This window comes from Phycodurus eques, chromosome 12 (genome assembly GCF_024500275.1).
Source record: "Phycodurus eques isolate BA_2022a chromosome 12, UOR_Pequ_1.1, whole genome shotgun sequence".
In the NCBI taxonomy this organism is placed as follows: Eukaryota; Metazoa; Chordata; class Actinopteri; order Syngnathiformes; family Syngnathidae; genus Phycodurus; species Phycodurus eques.
Window position 1 is genome coordinate 23,161,997 of NC_084536.1, and position 27,961 is coordinate 23,189,957.

The window sequence follows — 27,961 nt, forward strand, 5'->3', positions numbered from 1 at the left end:
ATACTAAACTGTAATTTTTCTGTTTTTACAATATTACAGCCAAGTTTTTTTTCTTAATTTTGAACTTTGTTAGGTCTTCCTACGTCACTTCCGGTCAGTTTCAATTCCACGAAATGCTGAATAAAAAAACAAAAAGGGCGGTAAAACAACACAATGTAACCACTTCATTTATTAGCATTTTTTATTTCAACTTTGACATGGTCCTTTCAACACTGAAATAATTTACGTAGACATTTCAACATAGACAGAGGTAAAAGATAGCAGGAATTTGTAAAAAGCTATCTTGGAACAATTAAATCACATTTCCCTTAATACCCAAAATGGCATGTAAACAACATAAAAACTAGGGGGGCTGTGATGTTCAATAACAATCAAGAATAGATTACTCAAGACAAAACAGAACATTCTCATGGTCAGACATCAGAACACAAAAGTTTAGTCAAGGAAACTGGTGTATCTCGTTATTTGCATTCAAGTACAAAGATATGAACTATTCTTAAGGTGTGCGCACTCCAACACCACAATTTGAGGTGTGTGTGGCAAAAACACACCTATGCAAATCTGCAAAACTTCCATCTTTCATGGTGGGTACTTTTCTTTAAACTGTCGAGGACAACATTCAACAGATGGTCATTTGTGACAAACTGACAGAATATACTATAATCCCAAAACGGCACCTTGCAAACATCTTACCGCACAGCCCCTCTGCTTTTTAAATACAGATTCAGTGTATTACAGTGTATTTATATGCAGATCTGTTAAAACATTTAAAATAAATTGCAACGCATGTTTCATATGTAGCAGTTAACGAAAATGGGCTGTGCCCATTTGCAGAGTTCTCTTCCATTCAATTCTCCATGTCGTCCAAGAACTCTTCCTCAACGATGCGCTCAAGTCGGTCCAACACTGCGTCCGTGCTGGCTGCGGGGTAGTCTACAACCTGAGCCGGGGGCGTTGGGTGACTGTGGGTGGGCGGCCCCTGGAAGGAACAGCACAGGGTAAAAAGGAAAGGCAACAAGTGGGTGATGGAGGACAAGGAACACTGGGTGAGTAGGGGGAATTCCAGTTGCTCCGTAGCAGATTCCTCACTCAGCCCGTTGAGAGCCTGCGAAATAAGTGCACAAAATTGCGTTAACTGCTTGGGTATCAACATACAGCTATTAATATCTGATTTTACCCCGTAACGTTGCTGTATTCCCTCCAGAATTCGGACAACGTGGGGCTTGCACTCCTGTTCGCCCTCAATCAGTGCACTCTCTGGACCGCTGTAGTGGTTCATGTCTACTTCTGGAACAAATGCCCAGCGATACCTGAACACAGAATGTGGTGTCTTTTATTATTTTCTTTTTATAAATGTTTTTTGTCTTTTATTTACATACGTGTTTGAACTCATAAAAGTACATTTGCCTGTATTAAGAATTACTGTAATCTCTTGCGCTTGATTAAAAGTGATATTTGATTTCATTATAATCACCCCTTGCCGTTCGGAGGCAACTCTAGCTCTTCTTGTACGGTGATTTTCCTAATGGAATCGTAAGGATGCCAGGAAATATTAAGAAAGTTCTTTAAAACAGGTGGAAATTCACCCATTTAAAACAACAACAAAAAAACTTCTAAATTTTAAGGCAAAGAAGTGTAATGTTATGCAATGCCCAAGTCAATCACCTGACCTGAATTCGATTGAGTATGCATTTCACTTACTGAAGAAAAAAACTAGGGAAAATGCCTCAAGAACAAGCACGAACTGAAGACTGTTGCAGTAAAGGCTTGGCAGAGCATCATCAGGGATTAAAACCAGTGTCTGGTGATGTCTATGCGTTCCAGATTTACTTTTGGTCCCTTAAAAAGTCAGAGGCATACTGTACATACAAACTAGGGGCGGAACAAATTATGAAAACCGTCCAAACCGCTCTTGGCGACTGTTTCAGTTCCATTCATGTGTCCCGTTTGGTTCATAACCACGCAAAACTATTTTTCTCCTTTACTAATAAGGCAAAGAGAATCGTGTCGCTGTCCCAATATTTATGGACCTGACTGTATCTCCATCGAGGAAAAGTTATTTCACAATCAATATCTTCTCGTTTTATCACCCAGCCCTAAAATACATATTTTGACAGACCGCCGTAGCCACTGTGTAGCAACACCCGGACTCTCCTCCTTACTCAGCCACTGTTGCCGGCCCCCGAGTTGCACGGTTTGTGGTGGAGTTTCTCATGTGGCGCATAATTGAGGATGAGCTCAACTGAACTGAAAAAAATTTATCAGTTTATGAAGTGATTCCATTCAGTACATACATTCATTCAAAAGATTTTTTTCTATTTGAACGTGTCTGCAACTCTACTCCCCCCTCCCCAAAAATATAAATACATAAATAAATGCTTGTTACGCAAATGGGCAGTAAATCTGGTGTTTTTTAAAATTTCAGTGTGCATGCGCAAATGGGCAGTAAATCTGGTGTTTTTTAAAATTTCAGTGTGCATGCGCACCTGTCCACCACCTGTGTGCACCCCTGAATTGAATCTCGAACTTTTAACCTCAGGGAGCCGGACCACTGACAAAAGCTAAGCCATTGCCCGAACAACCAATGTGGCACCACAGCTTCAAATGATGACATCCCTTTTGCCAAAGGAGACTGCTTACATCTGAAAGAGTGGTATCCTCTCTGGGGGGAAGGCCAAGGATGTGTCCAGAAACTTGCAAGCTGACAGGTACATGTCCAACTCCGGCTGGGAGAAAGTCACAGGAGCGTTTCTGTCGAGGGCTCCGCGGACGACTTTGGCCATCCTGGGAGCACACAAGGAGGGATAACAGTTATTTAAAATGACATGGTCAGGATTCAGAAATCAAAATAAAGAGCTCACTTTGAGACATCTTTATCTACCAGCAGAGCTTTCTCAAGACGTGCAAATATGCGAATCTGAAAAAACAAACAGTTATTACAATAAATATACTGCGTGGGCCATGTTTGAAAATCTTAAAAATCCTTACAAGCTCTGTGACCATGATGGGCCAAAGAGATGTCAGGTGCTGGGATGAAATCCGCAGCAGGAGGACACGGAACATCAGGAATATCTGAGCGGAAACAGCGGTGCTGGGATTCATTCGTAAAGCCTCTGTGAGACGCTCTGGTGGAACAATTTTGTTATCGTCACTACACAACATTTGGAAATGTAAAAGCAGTGTGGGGAACATTTTTAAGTCTGCTCACTTCCAAAGAATTTAAGTCTCTAATTGTTATGGTTGAATGCTGATTTTATTAAGAGAAGGAAAATGAGTCAGTGTAAAAAATAAATAAATAAGAAAAATCACAAAATTATAGTTGTAAACTGTTGTGCTTATGAAATAAGTATATGATCCCTGAGCAAAACACAAGCTAGTACAGTGGTGCCTCAATACAAAACAGTGATCTCATCTTTCCCCATTGAAATAAATGGAAATTCCATTATTCTGTTCCAGCCTCCCAAAAACAACAAAAAAATGTTTGTAATGTGTTTTTAATGACAAAACTAGAACTCTATAGCATTATACTTTACCAAAACGACATATTAAACAGGTTTTGTTACAATTTATCCTTCAATGCAAATTGTACTGCTCTTTGCACCTAGGCCACCTGGGGGCAGTAAAAGACAGGCATACGATAACACTTTACTGGAGACTCAGCTCCTCTCGTGACTTCTCAGTACGGCAGTAATATTAGTCGTACTTCGCAGAGAATTAAAAAAAAACGTGCCTGTGAATGTTGTTTTGGGGTTGTGTTTTTCAAACGATATAGTCTAATACCATAATCATTAAAAACTATGAAAATTGGAGACTCACTCTCTTTTGTAATTGAGCAAACTAATAAATACAGCAGAGGATTACATATTTTCACCCCTGTGCATAATATTGAGAAACGATGTCACACCTTGGATGAGGGGTAGATAGAGATGATACTGATCGAGTTCTCCACTGAACATTGCAAATGCCTGCCGCTTCCAGAGCATGGGTTTCTGGTCGACATTGGCAAACAGCTTCAGGGAGCCACTCTGCATGCCTAAAAAGTAAATATCAAACGTGACATTCATACAATTGTCCCTCCTCCGGCATCTACTATGTCATCAAGGCGCATGTACTCACTCATGAGGTCTTTAAACATGGTCTTCTCATGAGTCAGCAAGTGGTCAATTATGGCTTTCCAACTGGAGAGAACACAAAACACAAAGGTTCATTAGAAAATGATTGCGCATCATCTATGTAGAATAATATTAAACAAACAGTAAAGATGACTAATGAAAGGTTAATTAAAAAACCTGAATTTTTACCTTCCACTTTACATTCGCAACCTCTGTGTGTATAAAGCACCAAAATACTATATCAATAATATAATGATACTAACCTGGGTGCACAGGAGGCATCCATTGTGAAGAAAAGGGGATCCATGAAGAGCTCAAAGACCTCTTTCCTCCAGGCTCTCTTGGTGTAGGCATAACCACTCAGGCTGCTCAACAGCTGGGCTCCTGCATCAAAGCTGGGCATGTTGTACGCACTACAAAGAGGACAACTTTACTAGTTGACGAGACTAGTCTCATTAATCCTGAAGTGCTTTTACTGTATGGTGATGGTGGTAAAAAAACAATAGTTACCTGTGATTCTTCAAGTAGGGAAAAACGTAGTACATGAGACGAGAAATGAGAGGCACCGCTTTCTCCTTCTCGTCACTGCGGTACACCATGTCAAGAAGTGGTGCCAAGATCTACACAGTGAGATAAATGTGTTATTATGAATACTTACAAAAAAATATTTGCCAGTGGACCTCCGCTTCTCTAAGCCACTTATATACAGTATATACATACACACACACACACACACACAGTATGGTATGGTATAAAAGATACCTCAGCTAGGAGCACAAGGGCCTGCACGCTGTAAACGGAGGGAGCTGAGGATGAAACCATGGCGCTGGCTTGAGCAATCGACTCTGCTGAGAGGAAGAACAATTAGCTCCTTTTCACGCGCAAAAACAACTTATGAATTTAAGGCAGATCTATATTTTTTTTTTAAAAAGTGCAGAAAAAGGTCTTCACACTCTAATAAGTAAGAGCCAAATTTCTGATGAGTAGTGCAGCCATTAAGGTATAAACAGCACAAAAATCTCCAAGCCTTCGACAAAAAAAAAAAAAAAACTATAGTATTTGTTATCAACGCAATAACTGTTCATTTAAAGCTATTTTGAATTCAATTTGCTGATAGCCTAGCAGGCAGACAAATCAATAGTTACCACAGTGATCGCCGTCCATATCCGCGTCATCAGGCTCGTCCATTTCGGGGCGCACCTGCGGCTGAACTTTGACCTCAAGGCTGCGGCTCAGCCAACTGGTTTGCTCGAGAGACGAACCCGCGATTCCACCAACGGCCTCCAGGATACGCTGAGTTACCTCCTGCACCAATCGCCGCCATTATCAACAGCATCCATAGTTTTTCCTCGTTTGTCTATCAAGTGCTTAAACAAGAGTGGTCTTTATACCTGCAGATCTCGAGTATCCTTCTTATTGTCCAAATTGGGGAGTCTATTGATAACTTCATTGAGAATGCTGCAAGTGACATTTGCCATTGAAGCATATGACAAATTTAATCAAACTTAAATATATTGATTGCAAACTAAATATTAAATATCTGTGCACAAACTGACCCCAGCAATAAGAAGTGACCAGGGGGAGCCAGGTTCAGTTGGACAGACTCCCGTAGCAGACTGAGGAGAGGGGCGATGTTCTCCTGCAGGGCTTGTGCTGTAACGCTACATATTTTAAGAAGATGGGGTAAGCATTTACAAAAACACCTTACAGTGCAGGGGTAGGCAAACATTTGTATTCAAAGCCCACATTTGTTTTGTAAAAGTGGCAGATGGGACAAGTCATTCGAAGTTGAGGTCAAAAGAAAAAAAAGTTCAAATAATTTTAAAAAAATTTTATTAGATCATTTATAAATGATTTTATTGTAATTAACAAAATTAATTAATTTAATTAATTAAGACTTGGCGGCACGGTGGACGACTGGTTAGCCTCAGTTCTGAGGAGCGGGGTTCAATCCCCGGCCCCGCCTATGTGGAGTTTGCATGTTCTCCCCGTGCCTGCGTGGGTTTTCTCCGGGCACTCCGGTTTCCTCCCACATCCCAAAAACATGCATGAATTGAAGACTAAATTGCCCGTAGGTGTCAATGTGAGTGCGAATGATTGTTTGTTTGTATGTGCCCTGCGACTGGCTGGCAACCAGTTCAGGGTGTACCCCGCCTCCTGCCCGATGTTAGCTGGGATAGGCTCCAGCACGCCCGCGACCCTAGTGAGGAGAAGCGGCTCAGAAAATGGATGGATGGATGGATAATTAAGACTTCAGCTTGTGAGCATCTAAACGCAAAAGGTTTGCAATACTGACAAGGCTCGTTTCATTGCATGTTCTAGTGCCGCCACTGGTCGTCATGGTAACATACTCGGCTTTTGGATGAGAAAGAATCGCTGCCCCAAAAACATCGACTTCAACCAGAGCGAATTGTGGTCAGGTTTGAGGGTGAATCTGAAGATCCAGATGTGTCTTATGCTTCTTACCTTTTAATATAAGCATAAATGAACTGCAACATGGGGATGTCCACCAGGGTTGACTTCTAATTCAGAGACAGCAGAAAGTTTTTTACAAAAAGGTGGGCAATAACGCAAATCCTGAGTACTAGTTGTTTTTTGGTACCTGATCTGCTTTGAGCTGGTGTGGCTTTTTCACCACTTCCTTGACCAACTGTAGGATTGTGTCGGTGTGCAAGGTGTTCAAGGATTTCACCAGCTCTACAATGGTTAGATGAGACTCACTGACCACAGGTAAAACCTAAAGAAGAAACAGACGCTCTTAATCCAATTCTTACACGTGACTGTCTCTTGGAAAACATTGCTTTCTTACATTGTTTGTGTGACTCCTTTTACTCTTCCTGCTGCGCCATGCAGCTCCCAGCGAAGCCATCAGCGGAATCCCATATTGGCCAGTCAGAGGGAGCAGGAACTGTAATATCCGCTGCCGTAGAATCTAAGCGAGCACATGGCAATAATGAATGGATAATGAATGAAATTTGCTACTGCTTTTAACCTGTGCGACTGTGTTAAATATACAATTACATTTGGTCGATTAAGCACATTGGTATATAAGCTGCAGCCACTAAATTAAAAAAACAAATCTGAGACTGTTTACCACATAAAACACACTGGCTTATGAGCCACACATTAGAAATACAGTGCTGTCCCCCCTGGAGTGCACACCTTTGTTAGAGGGTGGCAATAGTGTGACACAGGTAGAATTGAATGGCAATTATAATGGTATGGTATGGTAATGCCATCTCCCACGAATAGCTGTATTTAGGTGTGAAGCAACAACATACCTTGGTGCTTTTAAACAAGACAGAAGAACTGTGCTTGCTGCTTGTTGCAGAGTCAGGCGGCCGCTTGTGGAACTCTTCCTTCCTAACCACGCCCCATAGCAACGCCATGCTACTGAGCATGTGCGGCAGCGCCTCCAGCACAGCGCTGCGTCCGTTACGGATGTCAACAGAGTCGCAGGCTACCAAGGTCTGACGAGACAGACAAAAATAAAAATAAAAAATGTGTGTTAATACGAGGTCCTGTAAACAGTACATTGTCTGTATACTGTATATACAGTATGTGTGAGACTCACCCGCTTGTTGTCCAGTAGACAGTAGTGTGCAATGGTGGTCAGGCCTTCTAGAAGGGTCAGAGGGTAGTCTGGTGCAATGTTCTCCCGCCTGCCAGTTACACTGAACAAAGCAGAAACACAAATCTATCAAATCAAATGAATACAGTGGAACCTCCGAAATCTAACAGCCCTGCAGTAGGAGTACAGTTTGTAATAATATGCCCAGAAAATTAAAGAAAACATACAGTTCAAACAATCATCATAATGTAGGCTGACTTTAGCAAAGTTCACGAGCCTTCAACTCTGCGACTTTATAAAATACACGGGGTAGATTTGGCCCACCACATCATTTTGTGTGACCCACCAAAGCAAATCCTGTGCGTCAACTCCATGTTTCTCCTGCTAAATTCTGTACCAAAATTGCACATTGGTCTTTAGTTTTAAAAACGTTTAGTGCAAGCATTTCGGTTAACAAGCCCATTTTGAAAATAAATTGAAAAATTGTTAAATGAAATTCAACTATTTTGCATGACTTCTGATTTCAAATAAATAAATTTGTTGTGTTGAGAACCTGCAAACTCCATATAGGAAGCGGGAGCCGACAGAAGCTCAGAACCCAGAAGCTCAGAACTGTGAGGCAGATGTGCCAATCACTAGCACACCATGGTGCCTGAGTTTGAGCCTAGAATTTGTCAATTCACTTTACATTATTTCTTTGTTTCTAAATTAGACCAACTTGGAAGTCAAACAGCATCATGGAACAGTTTGTGTTTGACTTTGGAGGTTCGACTCACTGTATATTTGACCTCATACAGAAAACAAGATCATTGGTAATAGGGAGAAATGTTAGAGATATACAGTAGATCCCTTTTTTGTAGCTTCTAATGATATTTATTTAGCACGTAGTTATACGGGGCAACACCGTGAACTAGAATGGCTGTATGGGTGAGGTCAGGTGTGTGAACCTGAGCGAACAATTGTGCCGGATTTACCTCTGATTTGTCCTTCCTCCATCATGCTCATAAAGCTTCACCAGTTCATCCAAGTTCCTGCAAATCTGATTCATGAGTGGAGCCACAATGAGGCCCAAAGAGCGGCCCAAGTATGGCAGAGAGGAGCATAGCAGTGCCACCCAGTGTGGGTGCATGGTGTAGCCGTATTGCGGCTGCAGAGCCCTGGCAGCGGCGGAAACAAACATGCCCTGGGCGGTGATGGGGTGGCTCTGGACATACTGGGCTGCCTTGATGGACTGCTGAAACAGAACGGCTGTTTGCCACCCCCGTGTGAGGGGGTTACTGCCAGTCGGAGATTCTGCGGGCTGACCGGAAGTCCCGCCGGATCCAGTCCCAGAGAGAGTCCCACTGGGCCACACGTGGTACTCCAAGACTATGAGGGCCTGGAGGAGTTGAAGCAATTCCATCTGTAAGGGATATTGCTCCTGTCCTTCTCCCTTCCCGATGTTCACGAGACTCTCTTCCGATAGTCCACCATCTTCATCCAGCAGCTCAAGACCCTTGGATGTTCGCTTGTCCGTATCCCTTTGGCTTATATACATAGAAGCTGAAAGTGTAAGTAAAGCATATTGCTGCACTTTACATCCAGCGAGGAGTTTGTGAATGTGATCAAGGCTGCCCTCATGTCTTTGTGCCATGCAAGTGAGCTGGTTCACCATACGCGTCAACACTTCCACACTCTTCACCTGAACATCTCTATTGCCCTGCAAGTCGAGAGGCCCAAGGTTCTGCCAGGACGAGTAATGAGAGCAGAGAAATCGCAGGCACAAGTTCATTAGCAGCTCGATGAGGAGAGAAGGGGGCACGGAGGGGAAGGACGAAGGGGAAAGCAAACCGCCGTAGAAGCTCATGCCATCCTGAGCTTGCTGGTGGCGCTGCAAGAGGTTTGAAACAAGGTTTAGGTGTGCGGCAGAACTAGTGTCCAGAGAAGTGGAGGAGAACGCCTCCACTAGAGGGCACTCAGCGCTGCTCCTCAGCAGGCTATCGAGCAGCGCCAAGCCTTGGAGCAGATGGCACCAACCGCCCGCTACGTGATAGAGAAGCACATGATGGAACAGTGAACCAATGGCCTCTTTTTTCTCACGTTCCTGTTTTAACAAACGAGATCTGGCCATGGCCTCCAACTCCAGATCCTCGTCATCCTCGCTTGACAGCGAATCGGACGCCTGCGTGCGCTGGGACTCCACCCTCCGCAGGCCATTGACCATTCCTCCCTCATCGGTGCCAGAGCCCGAATTCTCAGTGGACACTTGGGCACCGCTGGTATCGGCCGATTCCGTGTTCTCGCTTTTGACAGCCTCCTTTTCATCCTCCTCTCCTGTCCTCCTCCACTGTCTCCTCGCTCTCGCTCCTGGATGCCACCAAAGCGGCGCCTAGACTGGACAACTCGGAACCGCTGTCTAATTGTAGCCACAGAGATTCCCGGTCTATGACGTTCTGGGGATTCAAAGCGTTGGTCTCAGTAGCCATGGCATCCGTTGCTTTTGTAGACCACCGACTTCTGTTGTTTAGAACCTTGAGGTTGCCTTTAAAAGAGAAGAAAAAACATAGCAAACCCGTTTATTCAAGTGATTGAAGCGACCCCCAAATATTTTTGTATAATTGCCTATATTAACAGTTTCAACAATATATATAACACATGCAAATGTGCCACAACTATCATTTCACACTAATCTTACCATATTACCCTAAAAAATAAATGGCCTAATAGATGATCTGATTGTGAAAATATGTCCTGGAAGTATGGGTGTGCATGGGCCAAAGCCCTGTCAAGAGGAAGATAGTGCTAGGCGGCATTATTTTTCAATTACACAAAAATAGTGCTAAACAGTACGACTTCTATATTTGACAGAGGAGGAACACAGAAACATCGAATAGGTGAGTTTTTCAGCAAATCACAGGGAATACCCCCCCCCCCCAAAAGAAAATTTGGTGAATTTGTGAGTAGCAAAACACCAATTGGCGGAGGAATACTCAACTTACTTGACACCAATTACTACTTTCCTATTAGTCAGGGCTTTGACCCATCCTGTGGCATCAGAAAAGCACAAAACCACAAACAGGTGTGTTTGTCAGTGAATAGCTGAGTCGAGGTACCACATGAAAAACTAGAATAGGTGAATTGCAAACCATGAATACGCTCGGGTTCACTTCATAACATGAGAAAAAATGGCCTGCTAAAAAAAAAAAAAAAAAAAAACGAAACACAAACTAACCAGCAGTGACATTTTGTTTGATGGCTTGAATGGAGCAACGCTGAGTGGACGGGTGAAGCAGCAAGAGCAGGATGGGCTCCAGGATCCGGATCACGTCGTTGAGGGACAGAGCTCGCACCAACCAGCACTGTGCTGCTGCACTTATTGAGCTGTCCGTGCATCTTAGATTCTCCACCACAACACACAGTGACCTGAAGGAGAAAGAACCACATTTGTAATTAAAGACTAATTGAAAATAATACGGTTTACGGAGAAGGTCCATTGCTACGGCGGGAATGTAACCCGAATTTGCATGTAAGGTGCTTTCATCACTAGTCTACAGTAATACAGTACAAATATCAAACAGTATAATACCAATTAGGGGTGTAACAAATCAGCAGATAGGCTGCAGCTCACCCACAACTAAAATGAGGACAAGCGGTACAGAAAATAGATGGCTGAATCAAGGCTCTTTAACTCATTCACTGCCAGCCTTCCCAGTTAAGCATGGATATTTGACTTCTAAAGCCGTCAATGGAGCAGTTTTGCTAATCTATGACTTCATTTCAGATGCGACTTTCGAATTTTGAGGAGTAATATTTTTTACAGTTTAATCCCACAGCAAGGGAGAGAGGGGTAAATCAGGGGTTTTGTGGGGTCCAGGGCTGGGCAGAGACCACCTGCCAGACCTTTAGGCCAGGTCATAGTCAAAGTAAACCCCTTCTTTGCTTTAGGTCACTGTGATTAATCTATGGAAAAAGAACCAAATAAAAGCTTACATTTTCACAAATAATTGTTGTTTTTATTTCTTAACAACAATGTTTTGGCATAGAGAACAAGCAACTAATAAAAAATCTGAACTGCAATAAACACTAACAGTGTACCGTCGACTCCAGAATTAGGACATCTGGGTCTGGTTGACTGATAATTATACATGAAGAGGGACATACGTGTAAATCTTTTAGAGTCCAAAGTTACAACAGGTGCACCAGGTACCAACACTTGAGACAGGATGACTAATGCTTAGAAGTATAAAATTAAAATTCAACATCACAGAGATGTAAAATATTTTTGATTATACGTTGACAATACGACACTACAACTAGGTTATCCCTACCGACCCCGCCGCGTTGTTGTTGGCCACTTCTTGCCTGACTTTGGCCCAGCGACTGAGGTGGCCACTCTGCGAGCCGGCGGCGGGCTATCCGGCAAGCACAGAGTTTCTCCAGCCTGCTCCCGCTCGCCACGCATGGCTCATTTATGCCATGCCCGGCTCATGCTCAGCGGATAAACTTACAAATCTGTGATTCGCAGTTTTGCGTTTCTAATGTGTTTTTGTGAGGCACAAAATAGCTAATTTTGACTTGCAAATCCACTTATTTCAAGCCTTGTGAAGGATGTATTTGTTGTAATTGTGTCCAAATACGGTAACCTGTCAAAGGAGCGGCAATTCCTGTTCGACTGGATCTCACGGGTCAGGTGCCAGAGGATCGAGAAGCGGTGTAGGGCTTCAAGCCGAACAGCCTGGGCCACACAATTGCAAGAATCAGTGTTTATTTTTTGTATAATTTGCCTATGTCATCATAAGCATAAAGTAGCAGCTCAACAGGTATTTTCACCTTCTCCTTGTGCGACAGCGCCTGGCAGATAATGTCTTCGCAGATGGTTGCTGATGGAGCCAAACAGTGAAGGCGGTAAAAGAGCTCCACGCAGGCAATGTGTTGCTCTCGACGCTCCGTGTCCAGCTGGCTCCAAAGTATCAGGGTAACCCTCTGTATCACAACACACAATTAAAATATCTTCAGTACCGTACATTTTAAGATTGTTAGGGTAGCACAAACGTTTCCCTCAACCTGGTAAAAGTCAGTGCCCTCTTCTATGGCGCAAAGCAAAGTGGGATAAATGGGGGGCACGGTGATCATCTGCAGCTGCCCACTCAGGGGGTTAGAGTCGGACGTCTGGTAGCGCCTCTTCTTGTCCTGGATGACCAGCGCTAAGGACTGGGAGTGGTTGATGAGCTCCAGGAGAGAGGCCACTGCAGTATGTTGGATTTTGTAGTCCCTTGACATGCAGCACAATGTCATCAAACACCTCAGCCACATGGGCAAGCTCTCCCCGTCATCTCCTGTGAAGGATAAACACATCTGATCACAGTCGAACATGCCAGTGATGCACCATCCATCCATTTTCTATAGCGCTTGTCCTCCTTAGGATTGCGGGTGAGCTGAAAAGCAACCATTCACACTGCAGACTTCAACCTTGAATTCTTCTGAGAAACGGTTTATGTGCTTCGGTACGTGTTGTTGTTAGCAACAACCTTTAAATGACCTCGTTAATGTCATTGGTTGAGTCTCATAGTACACGTTTTTCATAATTGGGGAAAGGGAGACGTTTATTTGTCTTAAGTGGATGACACACCAGGTGACAAAATGGGCCACACCATCTACTTCAGGGATGGGAGGGAGGGAGAGAGAGAGAGAGAGAGAGAGAGAGAGAGAGAGAGAGAGAGAGAGAGATTTCAGGCCTCTTGGCAGAAAATCATATGAAACTCAGGAATGCGTGCACCAATACTGGAAAAAGTTGGTTTGGTAAAATACAGGACCTTGAATGCTGAAAATGCATATTTTCCTCCTACAGAATAAGTGTTGAAATCTTAATGTGATTCTGGCTAAAATGGGTTGATTTCAGCAAGACAAGAAATATTGTGTGTTAACTCATAATTGTTTTAACAATGTATTCTAAGGAAAGCATGTCACAGACGTTATTAAGACACCTGGGGGGTGAATTCAGTAACAATAAGCATGATATGTCTCCTTTAAAGCATATTTCACAAGTTTCAAGGCTTTCAACTTTGAAGGTTCCGCTGTACATCTGTGGGTGAAAGCTAAGTGGAGGAAGTAGAGGAAAGCAAGTGACTGACCTGCTTGGCCAAACATGTCTGTGTGGAGAGTCAAGGCCTCCTCTTCACTTAGGTAAACAGGGAAGGTGGTAGACTCCAGGAGCAGTTGGCAGGTGGCAGCGAAGGCCTGCCGACACACCTCGGAGATCTCAGCCCTGCCTCGTGGCCTGTAACCAGCAGCCCAGTCCATGCAACTGCTGGGCTCTTTTTTCTTCTCTGCTTGTTGGGCCTCAGATGCGGACTGATGCTTTAGCTTGTTAGGGGTGAAGAATTCTGTCAGTTTGTCTTTAATTTCCAATCCAACTTTGCTTCGTAATAAAGTCTTATGATCCGCATGGCCAGTCATAACGTCAGCCTTGGGCCTTTCTTCCTGTGCTTCAACATCCTCCACCTGTACCAGCAGGTGTCTAAAACATAGGAGAGAAAGGATTTGTTTCAATTAATTCAAATGAGATAAACAATACAGGTCTTACTTTTAGGATGAAATCCATCTATCTATTGCTGATAATCATCGCAAGCTTTTAAAAAGCAGCACGTCACCAAACACTTTTTGACACTCGAATGCCAGTCTGCATATTGTCCAATGAGTATTAAATTTTTGGGGGGGGAGTCCTGATAAAAGTGCAATAAGCTTTCAGAAAGTAAAGTTATTATGATCTGCATCTTTTTGCACAATTGTTTTTTGTCAATGTCTTTATGTCTCCAAAGTGCTCTGTAAATTGACTGTCTGTTGTACTAGAGCGGCTCCAACTACCGGAGACAAATTCCTTGTGTGTTTTGGACATACTTGGCAAATAAAGATGATTCTGATTCTGATAACGACAATGCTTGAGCACCACAAAACAAAAACTCCATATGCCATGCCGTGCTTGCATGAGTTTTTCCTCGGAGTACCCCAGCATCCTCCCGCAGTCCAAAAACATGCATGTTTGGTTCAAGAAGACTCTAAATTGTCCATATTTGTGAATGTGATTGTGACCGACTGGTCGGTTGTCTTAATGTGTGCCCCTCGACAAGTCCATATTGGACACCGCCTCTTGCCAAAAGTAAGCTGAGTTAAGTGAGAACAAGCTCTATAGAAAATGGACGGATGAAGTTTTTAAATTATCATGGCCTCATTTATTGTTTTTTTACATTAAAAAAAAATAAATATGTATTTTAATCAGTGTGTGGTCTGTTGTCAGAAAATGGGTAGTTTACCTTGTTGCTATGAAAGCCAGGATGTCCTGCAGGCATTGTGCTGTGGCGTCGACACTGCCGCCCCTTCTCCACACTCCAGGACTATTTTTGCACGTTCCATTGGCCCTGGAGCCCACAGCGGGTAGAAGATGCTGCTCTGACGGCGAGGCACTGACGCCCAGCCCGCTGTCCTCTGATCGGAGTGTCGGGTAGCCTCCATCTGCAGGCTCTGCCTCATTTGCAGCTCTGTTCAGCTCGTCATCTCCATGGTGACCATTACCTTCACCAACACCGTCACCTCTCTCGCCTCTCTTCTCTACATCCTAGAAAGAAGCAGAATTTACACCGCGAGACAGCCGAATAAATCACTACAAAAAATATGTTTTACCAATAGAAGAAATATTGTAGAAAGTACAATGCAGTGATTCCTACCCACTGTGCTGTGGCACAATGTCTTTTTATAGCACAGTGCAATGCGCCGTCGACCAGCCTATTCATTGCCAACCTATTGAGCTGGTGTGGCACGACAACAACACTGTGCCACATTGAAACCTTTTTTTTGGTTTGTTTTTGTCCCCATGATTTTATGAAACTTTTTAATTTAGGCACAGTCACAGCTCATCTTTCTATGCCAGCAACGTAGCGTGTCAAGCAGAAGAATTAACTATTCTTCCACTAGATTAGCAGAAGGTGTTGCCGCATGTTGCCATTCATATAACAGAATAAGTCATGGCTTCCTGCGAGTGTATCAACTTTGTTAATTAAACAAGCCAAGTCAATTTGTGAGTAAAGTGAGACGAAATCATCATTATTCCAGTATATATATTTATTGTGACATTTTTGTCTGGTGGCGTGCCTCGGCATGAATAAAGGTTGGGAAACATTGCCCTAATGATCAAACCTATACCTGAGTATTTGTTTCATCCTCCTCTTGCGCCTCGACCACCGTCTCCTCTGTGTGGGCTCCGGCTTCAAAATCCATGAATGCCACAGGCATCTGGATCTTACTCAGCACCTTGAAGCATGCCCGTAGGCCCTGTGTGACATCCTCCAAGCGAACAGAGTCCATGTGGCCGCGCAGGGTCCGCAACATTGTGCCAAGCATTTCGGGAAGGAAGTGGGACTGGATATCAGCATGGAGCTCCTGTGAAAGAACACAGGGATTAGGAAACTACTGTTTGCGTACAGTTCATGTTCCGATTAACAACTAGAGATTATTTACCAGAGGAAGAACATCAAGCAAAAAAATAATAAGATTGGACATTTCTGTGACAGAGGGAGCAGGACAGCTGTTGTCTTGCTGAGGCGTTGGTGGATCGTTGTTGTCACTATAAAATAAAAAAATAAAAAAGACAAAATTATAATCCCACCAACAGTACAACATGGAGTGAGACTTCACATTGCATATGGAATTGGCAATTTTGCACGTAAACATGATTGTGACTCTGCCTTGGGGTGCTAATTCAATGTGATGATGTGTGGTCATGAAACACTGTCTCACCTGAGAGACGTGCAGAAGCATTGAGTCATGTAATCCCACAGGTACTCAGTGTCCATGGAGCTCACAAGCATATTCATCGTCTTTATGATCTCTGCTCCGTTCTTGTTTTCTTTTATCATGCTGTTAAAATTCAACAAGGTCAAAAATCAATGCGCGGCAAAACCCATTGAGTCATACAGCACCTCATATTAAATTTACATCTGGGCTTTCCAGATCTAGGTATTATGTCATTAAGCCTTCATTTGTTGTCAGAATGACCAAAAATTAAATGAGACTAAAGCCATCTGTTTTTGCAGATATGTCAACATTTTGTAATTATGCCATCATATGTTGACCCAATGACCAAAAATATTTTTTCCTCTCGTTTAACACACACTTTAATGCAAAAACACGAGTAACCATGTACTTTTGTCATCCTCACTTTTGAACGGGCCTTCATGGGGAGCCCTAAAAGTTAAATTTCAGTCATTACAAGTTAAAATAAATAAATCAAAAATCAAAATGATACAAACCCCAAACCTCGTATTATAGCACTTTGTGGGCTTTCCATACATGTACAGTATTATATTTTTTTGTAACTATGCCCTCTTCTGTTGACACAATGACAAAAAAAAAACTTGTTTTTAATGCTTGTATATGAGAAAAATCAACTTTTTTTTAAACTCACATAATGGTAAAACACCAAACAGTCATAACTTTTCATAGGGCAACTCGCCCTGTTGGGAGCCCTAAAAGTCAATTTTAATTCATGAGAAGAGGAAGAAAGAAATAAAAAATAAATAAATAAATAAATAAATAAAAAAAGCAGAACAAACGCCATATGTTGTCTTAAAGCAGTTAATATGGGCTTTCCAGATCTATTAACATTTTGTCATTATGCCCTTATATGTTGACACAATGACAAAAATCTTCAACTGTTGCTTAACTTGCCTATGAATGCATTAAATAGTCACCATATGGATTTATTTTTCACCCTAAAACTTGGTTTTCACTCCTGACAAAGATAAAAATCAACGTGCAACAAACCCAATCAATTGAGTCATAACTCATATTAAAGCCCTCGATGTGGACAAGGTCCTTTGGTCACCATACATTTAACAGGTAACTTTGTATTGAGTTGATTTGGGAAAGCCATTGATGGTTATCTGTCTGCGCATCCCTAACCTGGCTAACTGGTTGCCGGAGAGCTTTGAACTGGTGATGGCATCTTCACCCAGCATCTCTCGACAGTAGCTGTAAAAGGCTCGGACCACCTCCAACAGTACACTGCTCAAGACCATTGGCCCTGGACACAGATGCCAGAGTAGTACTCATAAAACCAAGTGAAGAATTTTCATGTCCTCGTGTGCCGGACTTACCCAACTCCGGTTTATCCAGCAGGCTGATAATGATGCGAAAAGGCCTGAGGTAGCCAATCACATTCTCCGGTTTGCTCTCGACATCCTTCTGTTTGAGGATGTTAATCAGACCCTGAAGCCACAGACCCGCCAGATGGGAAAGAAGTAACATGTGAGAAACAAACATGAGATAAAACACTGTGCAAACACAGCACATGTGACCAACGTGTAGTATTCCATTGCTTCTTGTTTATTTTTCAAGTGTTCAAGTCTTTTTTTTTTTTCCCCCAATGGTGTAAATGTTGCTTAGTTTTTGTGGCCCTGGAAGATCATTGCAGTGATTGACATGACATGTATGCAATCAAGACATACTACCAAATAAATACCAAGTCCATGGTCATCCATAGTTTTCATTTTATTACCTAGTTAATTTTGTTACCTTGGCAATCTGTTTTTTCGTATTCATCTCATCCGTATTTCATCTTAATTTAAGCAATATGGTTATCACACCATCATTTGTGTACAGACATGACAGTAGTTACCACTTAAGTAGGTGTTTTTATGTAACAGTCACCAACTCCAAAGGAGAACACCCCAGAAGTGGTATAATTTAGAGTTATACCAAAATCTTTGGGGAAAAATAGGTCTCAAAAGGCAATCAAAATTATCAGTTCAATCCAGTGTCATGCAAGACATCAGCAGATCTCATCAGCAGACTGCTTTGCTTTTTTTGTGATACAAGCAGATAAAGTAATAAAAGTAAATACATTACATGCACAGAGTAGCCAAAAACAAAAATCTCTGTTACTTTGGAAGAGGGGTCAGCAACCTTTGGCACGCATGCCACGGGTGGCACTCCTCGGCATAAACACTGGCACGCTGCTTTAGGACCTGGGGTGATGGTGCCTGTACTGAGGGGGCGGCAACACGGAATGGCGTGCACACAGGCGTAGCAAGTGCAGGGAGGCTGACATGATGTAAAAGTACGCATGTTCTACTTGCCGTCACAGTTACATGAAAAAGCGCCTCGAGAGAGGGACTGGTTGAGTGATTCCTGAGTGCTATTTTGGCTGACGTGTACTGTGCCCAGAAAAACAACAATCAACCACGCCCGCTCGCCCCCTGTCAACATTTGGTTTTCAAGCTGTAAAACTTAAAAGTTCATAATGGCACAAAGCACACTCCTTGAGAAGAAAATGGTTGCCGACTCCCGCTTGAGAATGACGAGATGTAAAAGTCGTCCTCCAAAGAATTAAATAAGCATTTAGTGGGAAAAAAAAAAACTACTCTAGTCGTAACAGTTTAGCAACTTCTGATTTATATACTTTCTAAATAGCGCATAAATGTGAAAGACAAAAATATAAAATGGAATTAAAGAAATTCAAATATTTCCCAAGAGTACCACTTAAAACAATAGCTGTTCAAAATGTTATTTGAGTGAACGTAATGGGCTAAATGTCGCTCGTTACTACATACAAGACTGTAGTAATACCTATAAAATCCCACAAGGTGACAGCATTGCTCTGCACACGCACTTTCCTGTTACACATCTTAATTGGATGTCTGTCCAGTGCCTTCAAAGGATTAGTAGTTTTATTTTATTCTGGTTTTATTTAGTTTTACTACATGGTGGTGAACTTCTTTGTTACTGTTAGGAATGTACTTTAAAACTTTGCATGTACAGTTAATAATGTTATGGTTATTTTAAAAAGTGGTGGTGATAGCCTGGAACTAATTAATTCATGTTACCTTATTTTTTATTGAAAAAAAACTGTTGAGGAAAAGCAATTTGATCAACCAGCGAAATGGAACAGATTGTGTTCGTAGTAATTTTTTCTACATCTCACTAAATTACAATTTTGTGGAAAACAATTTATTTAAGTGCCGTATTTCAATTTAAAAAGTGAAAATCATATAGATTTACTGAGTGAAATGATAATTTATTTTTTTGTTTTGGTTAACTTTCATCATTATAGTTTACAGATTAAGAACAAAACAAATTCACCATCCCAAGAAATTACATTATCACACCAAAAAAGCAAGAAAAATTATTATTCCTTTAGAACCTCAGTAGGAATTGGCCTTCTGAAAATGTTCATTTATAAGCAGTCATTACTTGCATGCAATATTGACTTATGAAGGCATGAAGATGACAGCTTTTCCACAATACTCCAATGTATTTAGATGCACCTGTATATATTTGTATCTCAACACGTGTCAGGTACCTGCACAATAAGATCCTTGGAGTATGTGTTAAAGTAAAACAACATATGTTCCTCTGCTGAAGAAGACATGGTTGGATGCGGAGCAACCATTTCTCCTTTAATGTCTGTGCCTGGGGGAAAAAAGAAGCACATAAAAACAAACAGTACAGCAAAGTGAGAAAACCAGAAATTGAACTAACACTACCATGAAGGTAGTAAGAGAGTCATCACTTAATGCATCCTTATCACCAGTTACCTAGGAGCCATGCATAGAGACGCCTGTTGAGGGACATGTCTCTGCGGAGTACTGTAAGTGAAGCAGCGGAAACCACTGTGGTTATGTCATCAATGCTCATTACGATGCTGGCCTCCGCTGGGTCCTAAACAAACAACAGAAAAAGACAGGAGAAAATAAACACCTGCCAAGCACAATTATGCCGCCTTTCCATTGTACAGTACCGGCTCGGTTCATACAGATTTGCTTGTTTAATGTTGCGTTTGTAGTTTGGAATGGCGTACAACTGCACTCCATTCTATTGACCTAAATGTAGCAAAATAAGGTAACCAAGACATGAATGGTCCATAGATCCAAACATTAAAGGAGCTAAATCAGACTTAAGGCTCAGGCTGCACCCCAGTCATCATGGTACCGAAAGTCACCATTAGCTCAGCACTATATGGGGTCGTTAGCTTGCATGAAACAAGGCCAGCATGTAAAAACTGGCGAATTTTAGCAAGTGTGTAAAGTGTACTATCATTCTTGATCCTTGGTATTTTAAAGAAAATATGCCACACACATGTTAAAACAACTGAGTTTTCAATTGTGAAAAAATGCATGTCTCCTCTAAAACATGGTAATTAAAAAAATTATACTGTGGAAGTTATGGTTTAGAGTTTAATTACCAGGGATGTGGCCAAAGGGAAAAAGAAGAGCAGGATTTCCAGCATGTTTCTCTGCACCAGCACATTTGTGTCTTGCAGGGAAAGACACACAGACTTCATCTGCACAAAGACAGTCGAAGAGGAGTTCAGTAAAAAACAGCGAACTCCATTGGGGCTGAATGAATTAATATCCTAGAAGATGAATGTGCTCACCGCCACGCGATGGTCATAGCCGAGCATCTGTTTCTGCTGTTGCAGGGGCAAAGTGCGGTCAAAGTGTGCGACAATAAAGTTTGTGGCGGGCAGTCGCACTACGGGACTGACGAGTATACATCCCCACAGGGCTCCATAGAACACCTGCTGACCCACCAGCAGAGACAACTTAAGCAGCAAGGCATCGGTCCTGGACACAGAAAGACACACAGGTCAAAACAGACTGTTTTCCGTATGACAAGGAAGGAGGCTGGGGGAAGTCAATCACACTGAACACAAATTTTTACAAAATTACTATTTTTATAAGAACATTTATATTATCTGTAAAGAAAAACATTATTCCTTCTCCTCCTGTGGAAGTTGATCCAAGTTAATGAACGGAAAAAATAACGCTGGAATTTTCTAAAATATAATTTCGTATCAGTAGAAGTAATGTGAATATCTAATTTTAGTGGAAATAAAACAAATTCCATGAAGAAAAACCCCCCAGAAAAAAAGTTACGTTTCATGTCATTTGAGTTTCATTCGAGCGAGGCGGAAGAGAAAAGAACAAATAAATAAATACAAATAAAAATCAACTAACATCGGAAATTAGATTTTTTTAAATAAAAATTGGATATTTTATTTTACGGCCATATCGCCCAGCCCTACATAGGACCATTGCCTAGCATACCTGTCGTTGATATCCAGACCCTCCTCCAGGCCTGGCAGTAGTCCTGTTATGAAGGCCTGAAGACTGGGAAGTAAAGCCCTCTGCAGTGGTAAATAGTAACGCTCGTACAGTGTGAGCAAGACAGGCTTCACTGCCATGGCTGCATGGCCTAACAGCGGGAACAAGCCTGAGCTAAAAATGCAGAAACAAATGCGTCATAGCAAAATACACACAGCACTTCAGCTTAGCTCTCCCTTCATTTTTTTTTTTTACCTGTAAATGAACAAATCCTTGGCCAGCCATTTTGTCCCGATAATTTTGAAGATGACCTCGTAGGTCTCCAGAGCCTTGAGGTGCACCCCGCTGGGTAAGGCCGGGTGCAGGCACTGGGCCAGACGCTTGCCGATGATGAGCCTCTTGGGCAGGAGGGAGTAGCGAAGGTTACTCTGCAGGGCCTGACGGGGAGTAAAAGGAAATAAGCAAAAACTGTGCTCCGGCTGAAAACATTGGACCTCATTCACTAATAAATGCGTAGAAATGTTCTTACCCTGCGCACAAGTGAACCATATACACAAAATCACCATCAGATTCATGACAACTACGTACCTGCCAATTTGGTCATCATTGGCATGCCTATATAACACACACACACACACTACTACTACTGTAATGTTGGTCATGACGGTGATACTTAAATAACAGCAAATTATTATTTTGGGTGGTACTTGGTAGGACTACACAATATGGCGCAAAACCAATATCTCGATATTTTTAGGCTATATCGCGACACACGATAGACTATGTTCTGATTTATACTGTAAATCACTATATAAATGTTAAGGTTAACCCTTTGATTCATATGATGAGAGAACTATAATCAATCAAGCAGAGACTACAGCTGGATTTTGAACATAAAAATGAAATAGTAGTTTTAAAGAGGGGCTAAGCAGACATCCGTGTTTTGTTTCTAAAGACATTAACTATGTTTGAGGTGTTGAAAACATATGCAAAGACATAACAATATGGTGCTGAATTGTTGAGATATAGCTTAAGCATCTTTTTCATCGTTTGGGGTTTCTTGATTTTATGGGCCGGGCTAAAGCACAGCCCCGTGACATCACATTAGCTGGGGCGTAGACTTTCTAGCACGAGTTCTCTCCCCCACTATATGAGGACAAAGTGACTTTGTTTCTTTTGGCTATGCTGCTCAGTTGTGAGTTAGCTGTGCTTAGCTTCCATAACAAGGACCATTTACCTCTCCAGTGAGCAGTTAACAAGCTAATGTTCGCTACACCCCAAAAACGTGTCTTCGCTAAATGCCTCAATTTACAGAACAGCTCGGTGATGTTTTCTTAAACTCCCAGAAAATGAGGAAATAAAAAAAGGATTGACTTTTTAAAGTCACGCAGACCGCGAGCTGAACATCAACACCACCAGCCGACTCTGCAATGCGCATTTTACAACGGATAGTTTTGTAAACATTAACCGAGACGTGGGTAACTTGATACTAGTGAATGGGGCAGTGCCGACTGTCTCACTACTTGGGCTTCCTCCTATCGTCCCGCTGTCATCAGGTACCGTGTTCGGCTGTGACATTATGTCACCGACAACGAGGGTTAGTTGACTTGTGTGCTTATTTTTACGATTATAGTCCACGATAACCATTCAATTTTGAAGTTGCGCCTCCTAACGTGATTTTACACCGTATAAGCTATGACCCATTCAGTATGTTTGATTCCTTTTGACGCATCCATCTGACACGCCCAGAGCGTCTGAGAGCTGGCCTTTATGATTCGTTATTTATTTACATTAACATTACTCTTCTCTGTGGCGTGTCTAATTTACATGCCATTTGTTGGGCCTGCTTAGTGCCACTTTAAGGTGACACAGAAACACGCACAGGAGTTTTCTGGATGGGCGGGGGACTGTGCTGCTTACTGTGAAAGGTGCACTGGCAGAGTGAAAAGCAGAAAACATTACGTGAGGATTCATACTCAATAATCGCAATATAGCCATTTTATACATCTCACGTGCAACAACCCGCGACATATCAAGTATATTCGATATATCGAGTATATTCGATATATCCCCCACCCCTTGTCCTTGGTGCGTAAAGTTCTAAAGAACCGATGATTTAGTCTTCAATGAACCTAACGAGTGTTTTTGCAACGTGGGAGAGAGCCAGACTACCCAGAGAAAACTCAAGCACGGGGAGAACATGCAGACTCCACACAGGAATGCTGTAGCAGAGATTCACAGCCCAAACCTACAGAACTCTTAACCATTAACCATTAATCCACCGTGCTGCCCACAATATATACTGTCTACTATAATACCTATCCTTCTCAATCAGGTAGCCCAACACGAGTCCTGCTATTACCTTGTTAAGCTTGCCCAAGGAGGAGATTAGATCCGCCCATTCGCTCGACGATTCAAAGTTTCGCAGCGCCTTCTCGATCACCGCCGCATAGTTACGGTAGCGGTAGTCGTTCTGCAGTTCGACTTCCTCAGGATCCATGTCGCACGTCAGTCGGGCGGCAGCATGTTCTCACAACGTGTCTGCGAAAACAGAAAAGCCAAACAACATGTTCTTTTATGAGGCAATAGGCGTGGATGGAAATCAACTTCTCGTGTCATCTCTCTGAAAAGCTTTCATCCCTCTGGGGCTTGTTTCTGGTAAATCGAATTATGCAGCACATGTGAGTGAGTGAGAGTGTGTGTGTGTGTGTGTGTAAGATTAGAGAGGAAAGGGTTGGTGAGGGGGTGCATCGGGACTCTGTGGCTTAGCAGAGATGAGCTTTGCACGAGGAGGACATGCCGCTTCCCCTCATCCCCTCAGACATGGTGGAATTTTTGTTCACAGATGCCTGGAACATTCAATGCCGCTTGTTATGCCACACAAACAAATCACGCCAACATTCTTTTGGACGGTGCAGCGAGCCGTGGCCTGACTGCGGACCCGGACAGCACCTTACCCACCCCACCATACAATTCTAAAACCTCAGAAGATCTGTTGTGAAAATCCCTGAAACATTTAAACCACAAATGCTCATAATACAGGATGCTAAACATTAGTTTGATTGTTTGTTTCTCATAATTCCAGGATGGCCCGCAGACGATGAAAAGAACCCAGATAGGAAAACTGGCTAATCTAATGTAATATCAAACCCAATAGTGTTCTTTATTTAGTATTTTCTAAATAAATCTGAGTACAGTAAGTGGAAAATGTAATAAAAAGACACTAATGAGGGCGGCACCGGTGGACGACTGGTTAGCATACAGTTCACAGTTCTGAGGGTTCAAATCCGGCCTCGCCTGTGTGGAGTTTGCATGATCACCCCGTGCCTGCGTTGGTTTTCTCCGGGTACTCCGATTTCCTCCCAGATCCCAAAAACATGCACGGGAGGTTAATTGAAGACTCTAAATTTTCCATAGGTATGAATGCGAGTGTGAATGGTTGTTTGCGTCTATGTGCCCTGCGAGTGGCTGGCAACCAGTTCAGGGTGTACCCCGCCTCCTGCCTGCAGGTATCTGGGATAGGCTCCAGCATACCCGCTACCCTAGTTATTTTATTATTTATACGTATTTTAAAGCTTCAAACGCTTAAAGCTATAGAAGCAAAATATATGCAGGTGAGATGCAAGCATTATTTTTGTCCAATTGGGGGCACCGTCCTTATGTTCTCAACTATAGTGCAAAAAACGTCAAACGTGTGTGCGCCTTTAAAAGATGGAGCTGGTCTGCTGAGTGATGTAGAAGTCAACAAATGAGAATGTGGAGTTGGCAGGCCGCGAACTACAATGGCGTCAGTGGAAGCCATCAGCAGGTCGTCAAAGAATGTGCTTGTGTTTACTATATTTTGTTACCATTTGTTCAATAAAGTAATTGAAAGTGCACCAGCGGCTGTGTCTATTTTCCCTTGATCCTAACCACCTGTGGGGGGAAATTACAATTTGTTCTAACTAGCAGTGGTACATTATATTAAATTAGCCAACGATGTTTACTGTAGATGTGCAGTTGTGTAACTTAAGACAGTTGAACTTTGCAATAGGCACGTTACAGCTTTTTTCATCAAGTGTGAAATGATCCCAGACTTGGAACATTCTGTCTTTTACGCACTCTATCTTCCTGGCTCACACTTATTGCTATGAGAGTCTTTAGCGGAAAAACAGTCAATGCAAAATCCCACGGTATGCGAATAATACACATTATAAGTACAATAAAAAATAATCTGCAATGCAGTAAAGCCGCAATAAATTTACAGCAATATAGCAAAAGATGACTGCACTGCGATACAGCCGTGCCAACCACTAGGCTTCCGTGCTGCCCTCATTGCAAAACTTTTCAAATATTTTCTTGTTTCGGCATTCTTTCCGCCTGTGGTATTTTTTGCTCCATATTTTCTCCACAGTTCAAAGCACATCAAAGTAGAGAAATAATATTTAAAAGTGTCACTTAAATTCATCCAAACGAAGTTAAAATCATTAGTGTCACTCCCCCCTTACAAATACTTTTATGGTTTTGTTTACAATGGTGGAACTTTTTTTTTTAGGAGACCATGTCTGGAAATTTCATGCGAGCCGAAAAATACCATAATCGAGTTACATGAAAACTTCGATAGATAGAGAGTAACAAAACAGCACGAGCAAAGACAGAAACCAATGAAGTGAGGGTTTCATTGTTGGAGCGTGGATGATAGCATCAGGGGCAAAAAATATTAAATAGAAATAGAATAGAATAGCATAAAAAAAAATTGGGTGATGCTTGAGAATTAATGCAATGACTTACAAGAATGTCAATTGTCAAACTTGACATGAATAGCGAAATCCGAGAGTAATTGACACCCCCCCCCCCCCAAAAAAAACAAATTGTTCATAGGTTTGAATGATTGTTGCTTGTCAATATGTTGCCTGTCGACCAGTCCAGGTTGTTGTACCCTGCCTCTCACCCAAAGTCAGCTGAGATACACTCCAGCTATCCCACAACCCTAATGAGAATACGCACTACAGAAAATGGAGAGATATGGATATGGATGATACAATAAAGGACAGCGTGGTAGCCGAGTGGTTAGTACATTGACCTCTGAGGTTCAGGGTTGAAATGTCTGCTGCGGCTTTCCTGTGTGGAGTTTGCATGTTCTCCAGGTTTTCTCCAGTTACTCTACAATACAAAAAAAAAAATGCATCTTAGCTTCATTACAGACTCTAAATTGACCAAAGATGTGAATGTTTGTTTGTCTGTAAGTGACCTGCGATTAGCTGGCGACCACTCCAGGGTGTACCCACTGTCTCCCACCTCTCACCCAAAAGTCAGCTGGGATAGGCTCCAGCTCACTCGCAACCCTAAGGAGAAGAAGGACTATAGAAAATGAATTGATTTTATAATAAAGGGCAGGACACTGTACGAGTGGTTAGCACATCCACATCTGAGGTTCTGGGTCAAATCTCGGCCTCCAGTTTGCATGTTCTGCTTCCAGGTACACCCAAGGACCCAATTTTAGACCTGGTCAACAATGCTGCAGACTATCCAAAATCTTAAACTCGCTTCGTGTTTCTGCGTGGACACAACCGACGACCACTACTGCGGCGGACGGCCTCACCTGACTGACACTATATTCCCACCACACCTGACCACAGCATTCAATATGATGAGGCAGCATTTGGCCTGATGACAGCATCCCTAGTTGAAGAGTCTTATTATGTTACTGCAATGTGGATTAAAGGGGGGGGGGGGGGGGGGGGGACGCCACTCCCCTCAGAGAATAGCATATATTACAGTGGAACTAAGGTTTAGCTAGCATGGGGAAAACATTGCATTTGTGTGTGAATGCGAGGTGAGCTAAGCTAAACTAGCCGTGTATATCAGGTGCATCAAAACAATGACTCACCGAATTAAAGGCGAGATGAGCGCAAGCTCAGTCGTTTCGATGAAGCCGAGCAGGAAGGCGTAATTATAAAAAAAAATAAAAATAAAATTAAAAAAAAACGTTTCTTTAAACAGAGAGGTGGGAGATGTTACTTAGTTCTTTGAGTAGAGGAGTGCATCAAAACGAAGTGTTCCGATCACCACAGTCAGAACTGGGCGGTATCCTTCAACTGCTGCTGATAAACAGTGGACGAGCGGACTGTTCCATACCCGTATCACTACGGGGTGGAGTGAGGAGCTGTCTAACCGTAGATTAGCTTAAAACGCCATTAAAACGATCCCGAAACAAAAACACA

At 42.4% G+C, this 27,961-nt stretch overlaps 1 protein-coding gene across 1 annotated transcript; it reads right to left on the reverse strand.

Moving 5' to 3' along the window:
* Nucleotides 1-154: 154 nt before the first annotated feature.
* On the reverse strand, nucleotides 155-27,830 carry dop1b (DOP1 leucine zipper like protein B). Its single transcript, XM_061691320.1, is given in 41 exon segments — nucleotides 155-1,105; nucleotides 1,178-1,310; nucleotides 2,641-2,784; nucleotides 2,862-2,917; nucleotides 2,989-3,125; nucleotides 3,905-4,033; nucleotides 4,117-4,178; nucleotides 4,376-4,525; nucleotides 4,623-4,732; nucleotides 4,875-4,957; nucleotides 5,258-5,417; nucleotides 5,504-5,570; nucleotides 5,669-5,773; nucleotides 6,579-6,634; nucleotides 6,715-6,849; nucleotides 6,922-7,044; nucleotides 7,394-7,582; nucleotides 7,687-7,786; nucleotides 8,658-9,997; nucleotides 9,999-10,204; nucleotides 10,895-11,085; nucleotides 12,306-12,397; nucleotides 12,493-12,645; nucleotides 12,727-12,998; nucleotides 13,794-14,179; nucleotides 14,973-15,274; nucleotides 15,859-16,095; nucleotides 16,174-16,279; nucleotides 16,453-16,572; nucleotides 17,617-17,737; nucleotides 17,811-17,922; nucleotides 20,015-20,124; nucleotides 20,250-20,373; nucleotides 20,897-20,995; nucleotides 21,089-21,278; nucleotides 21,762-21,932; nucleotides 22,014-22,195; nucleotides 24,121-24,299; nucleotides 26,821-26,900; nucleotides 26,989-27,082; nucleotides 27,628-27,830. Coding segments are annotated over 38 exon segments (6,849 nt in total). The 5' UTR covers nucleotides 24,259-24,299; nucleotides 26,821-26,900; nucleotides 26,989-27,082; nucleotides 27,628-27,830; the 3' UTR covers nucleotides 155-847.
* Nucleotides 27,831-27,961: the final 131 nt, after the last annotated feature.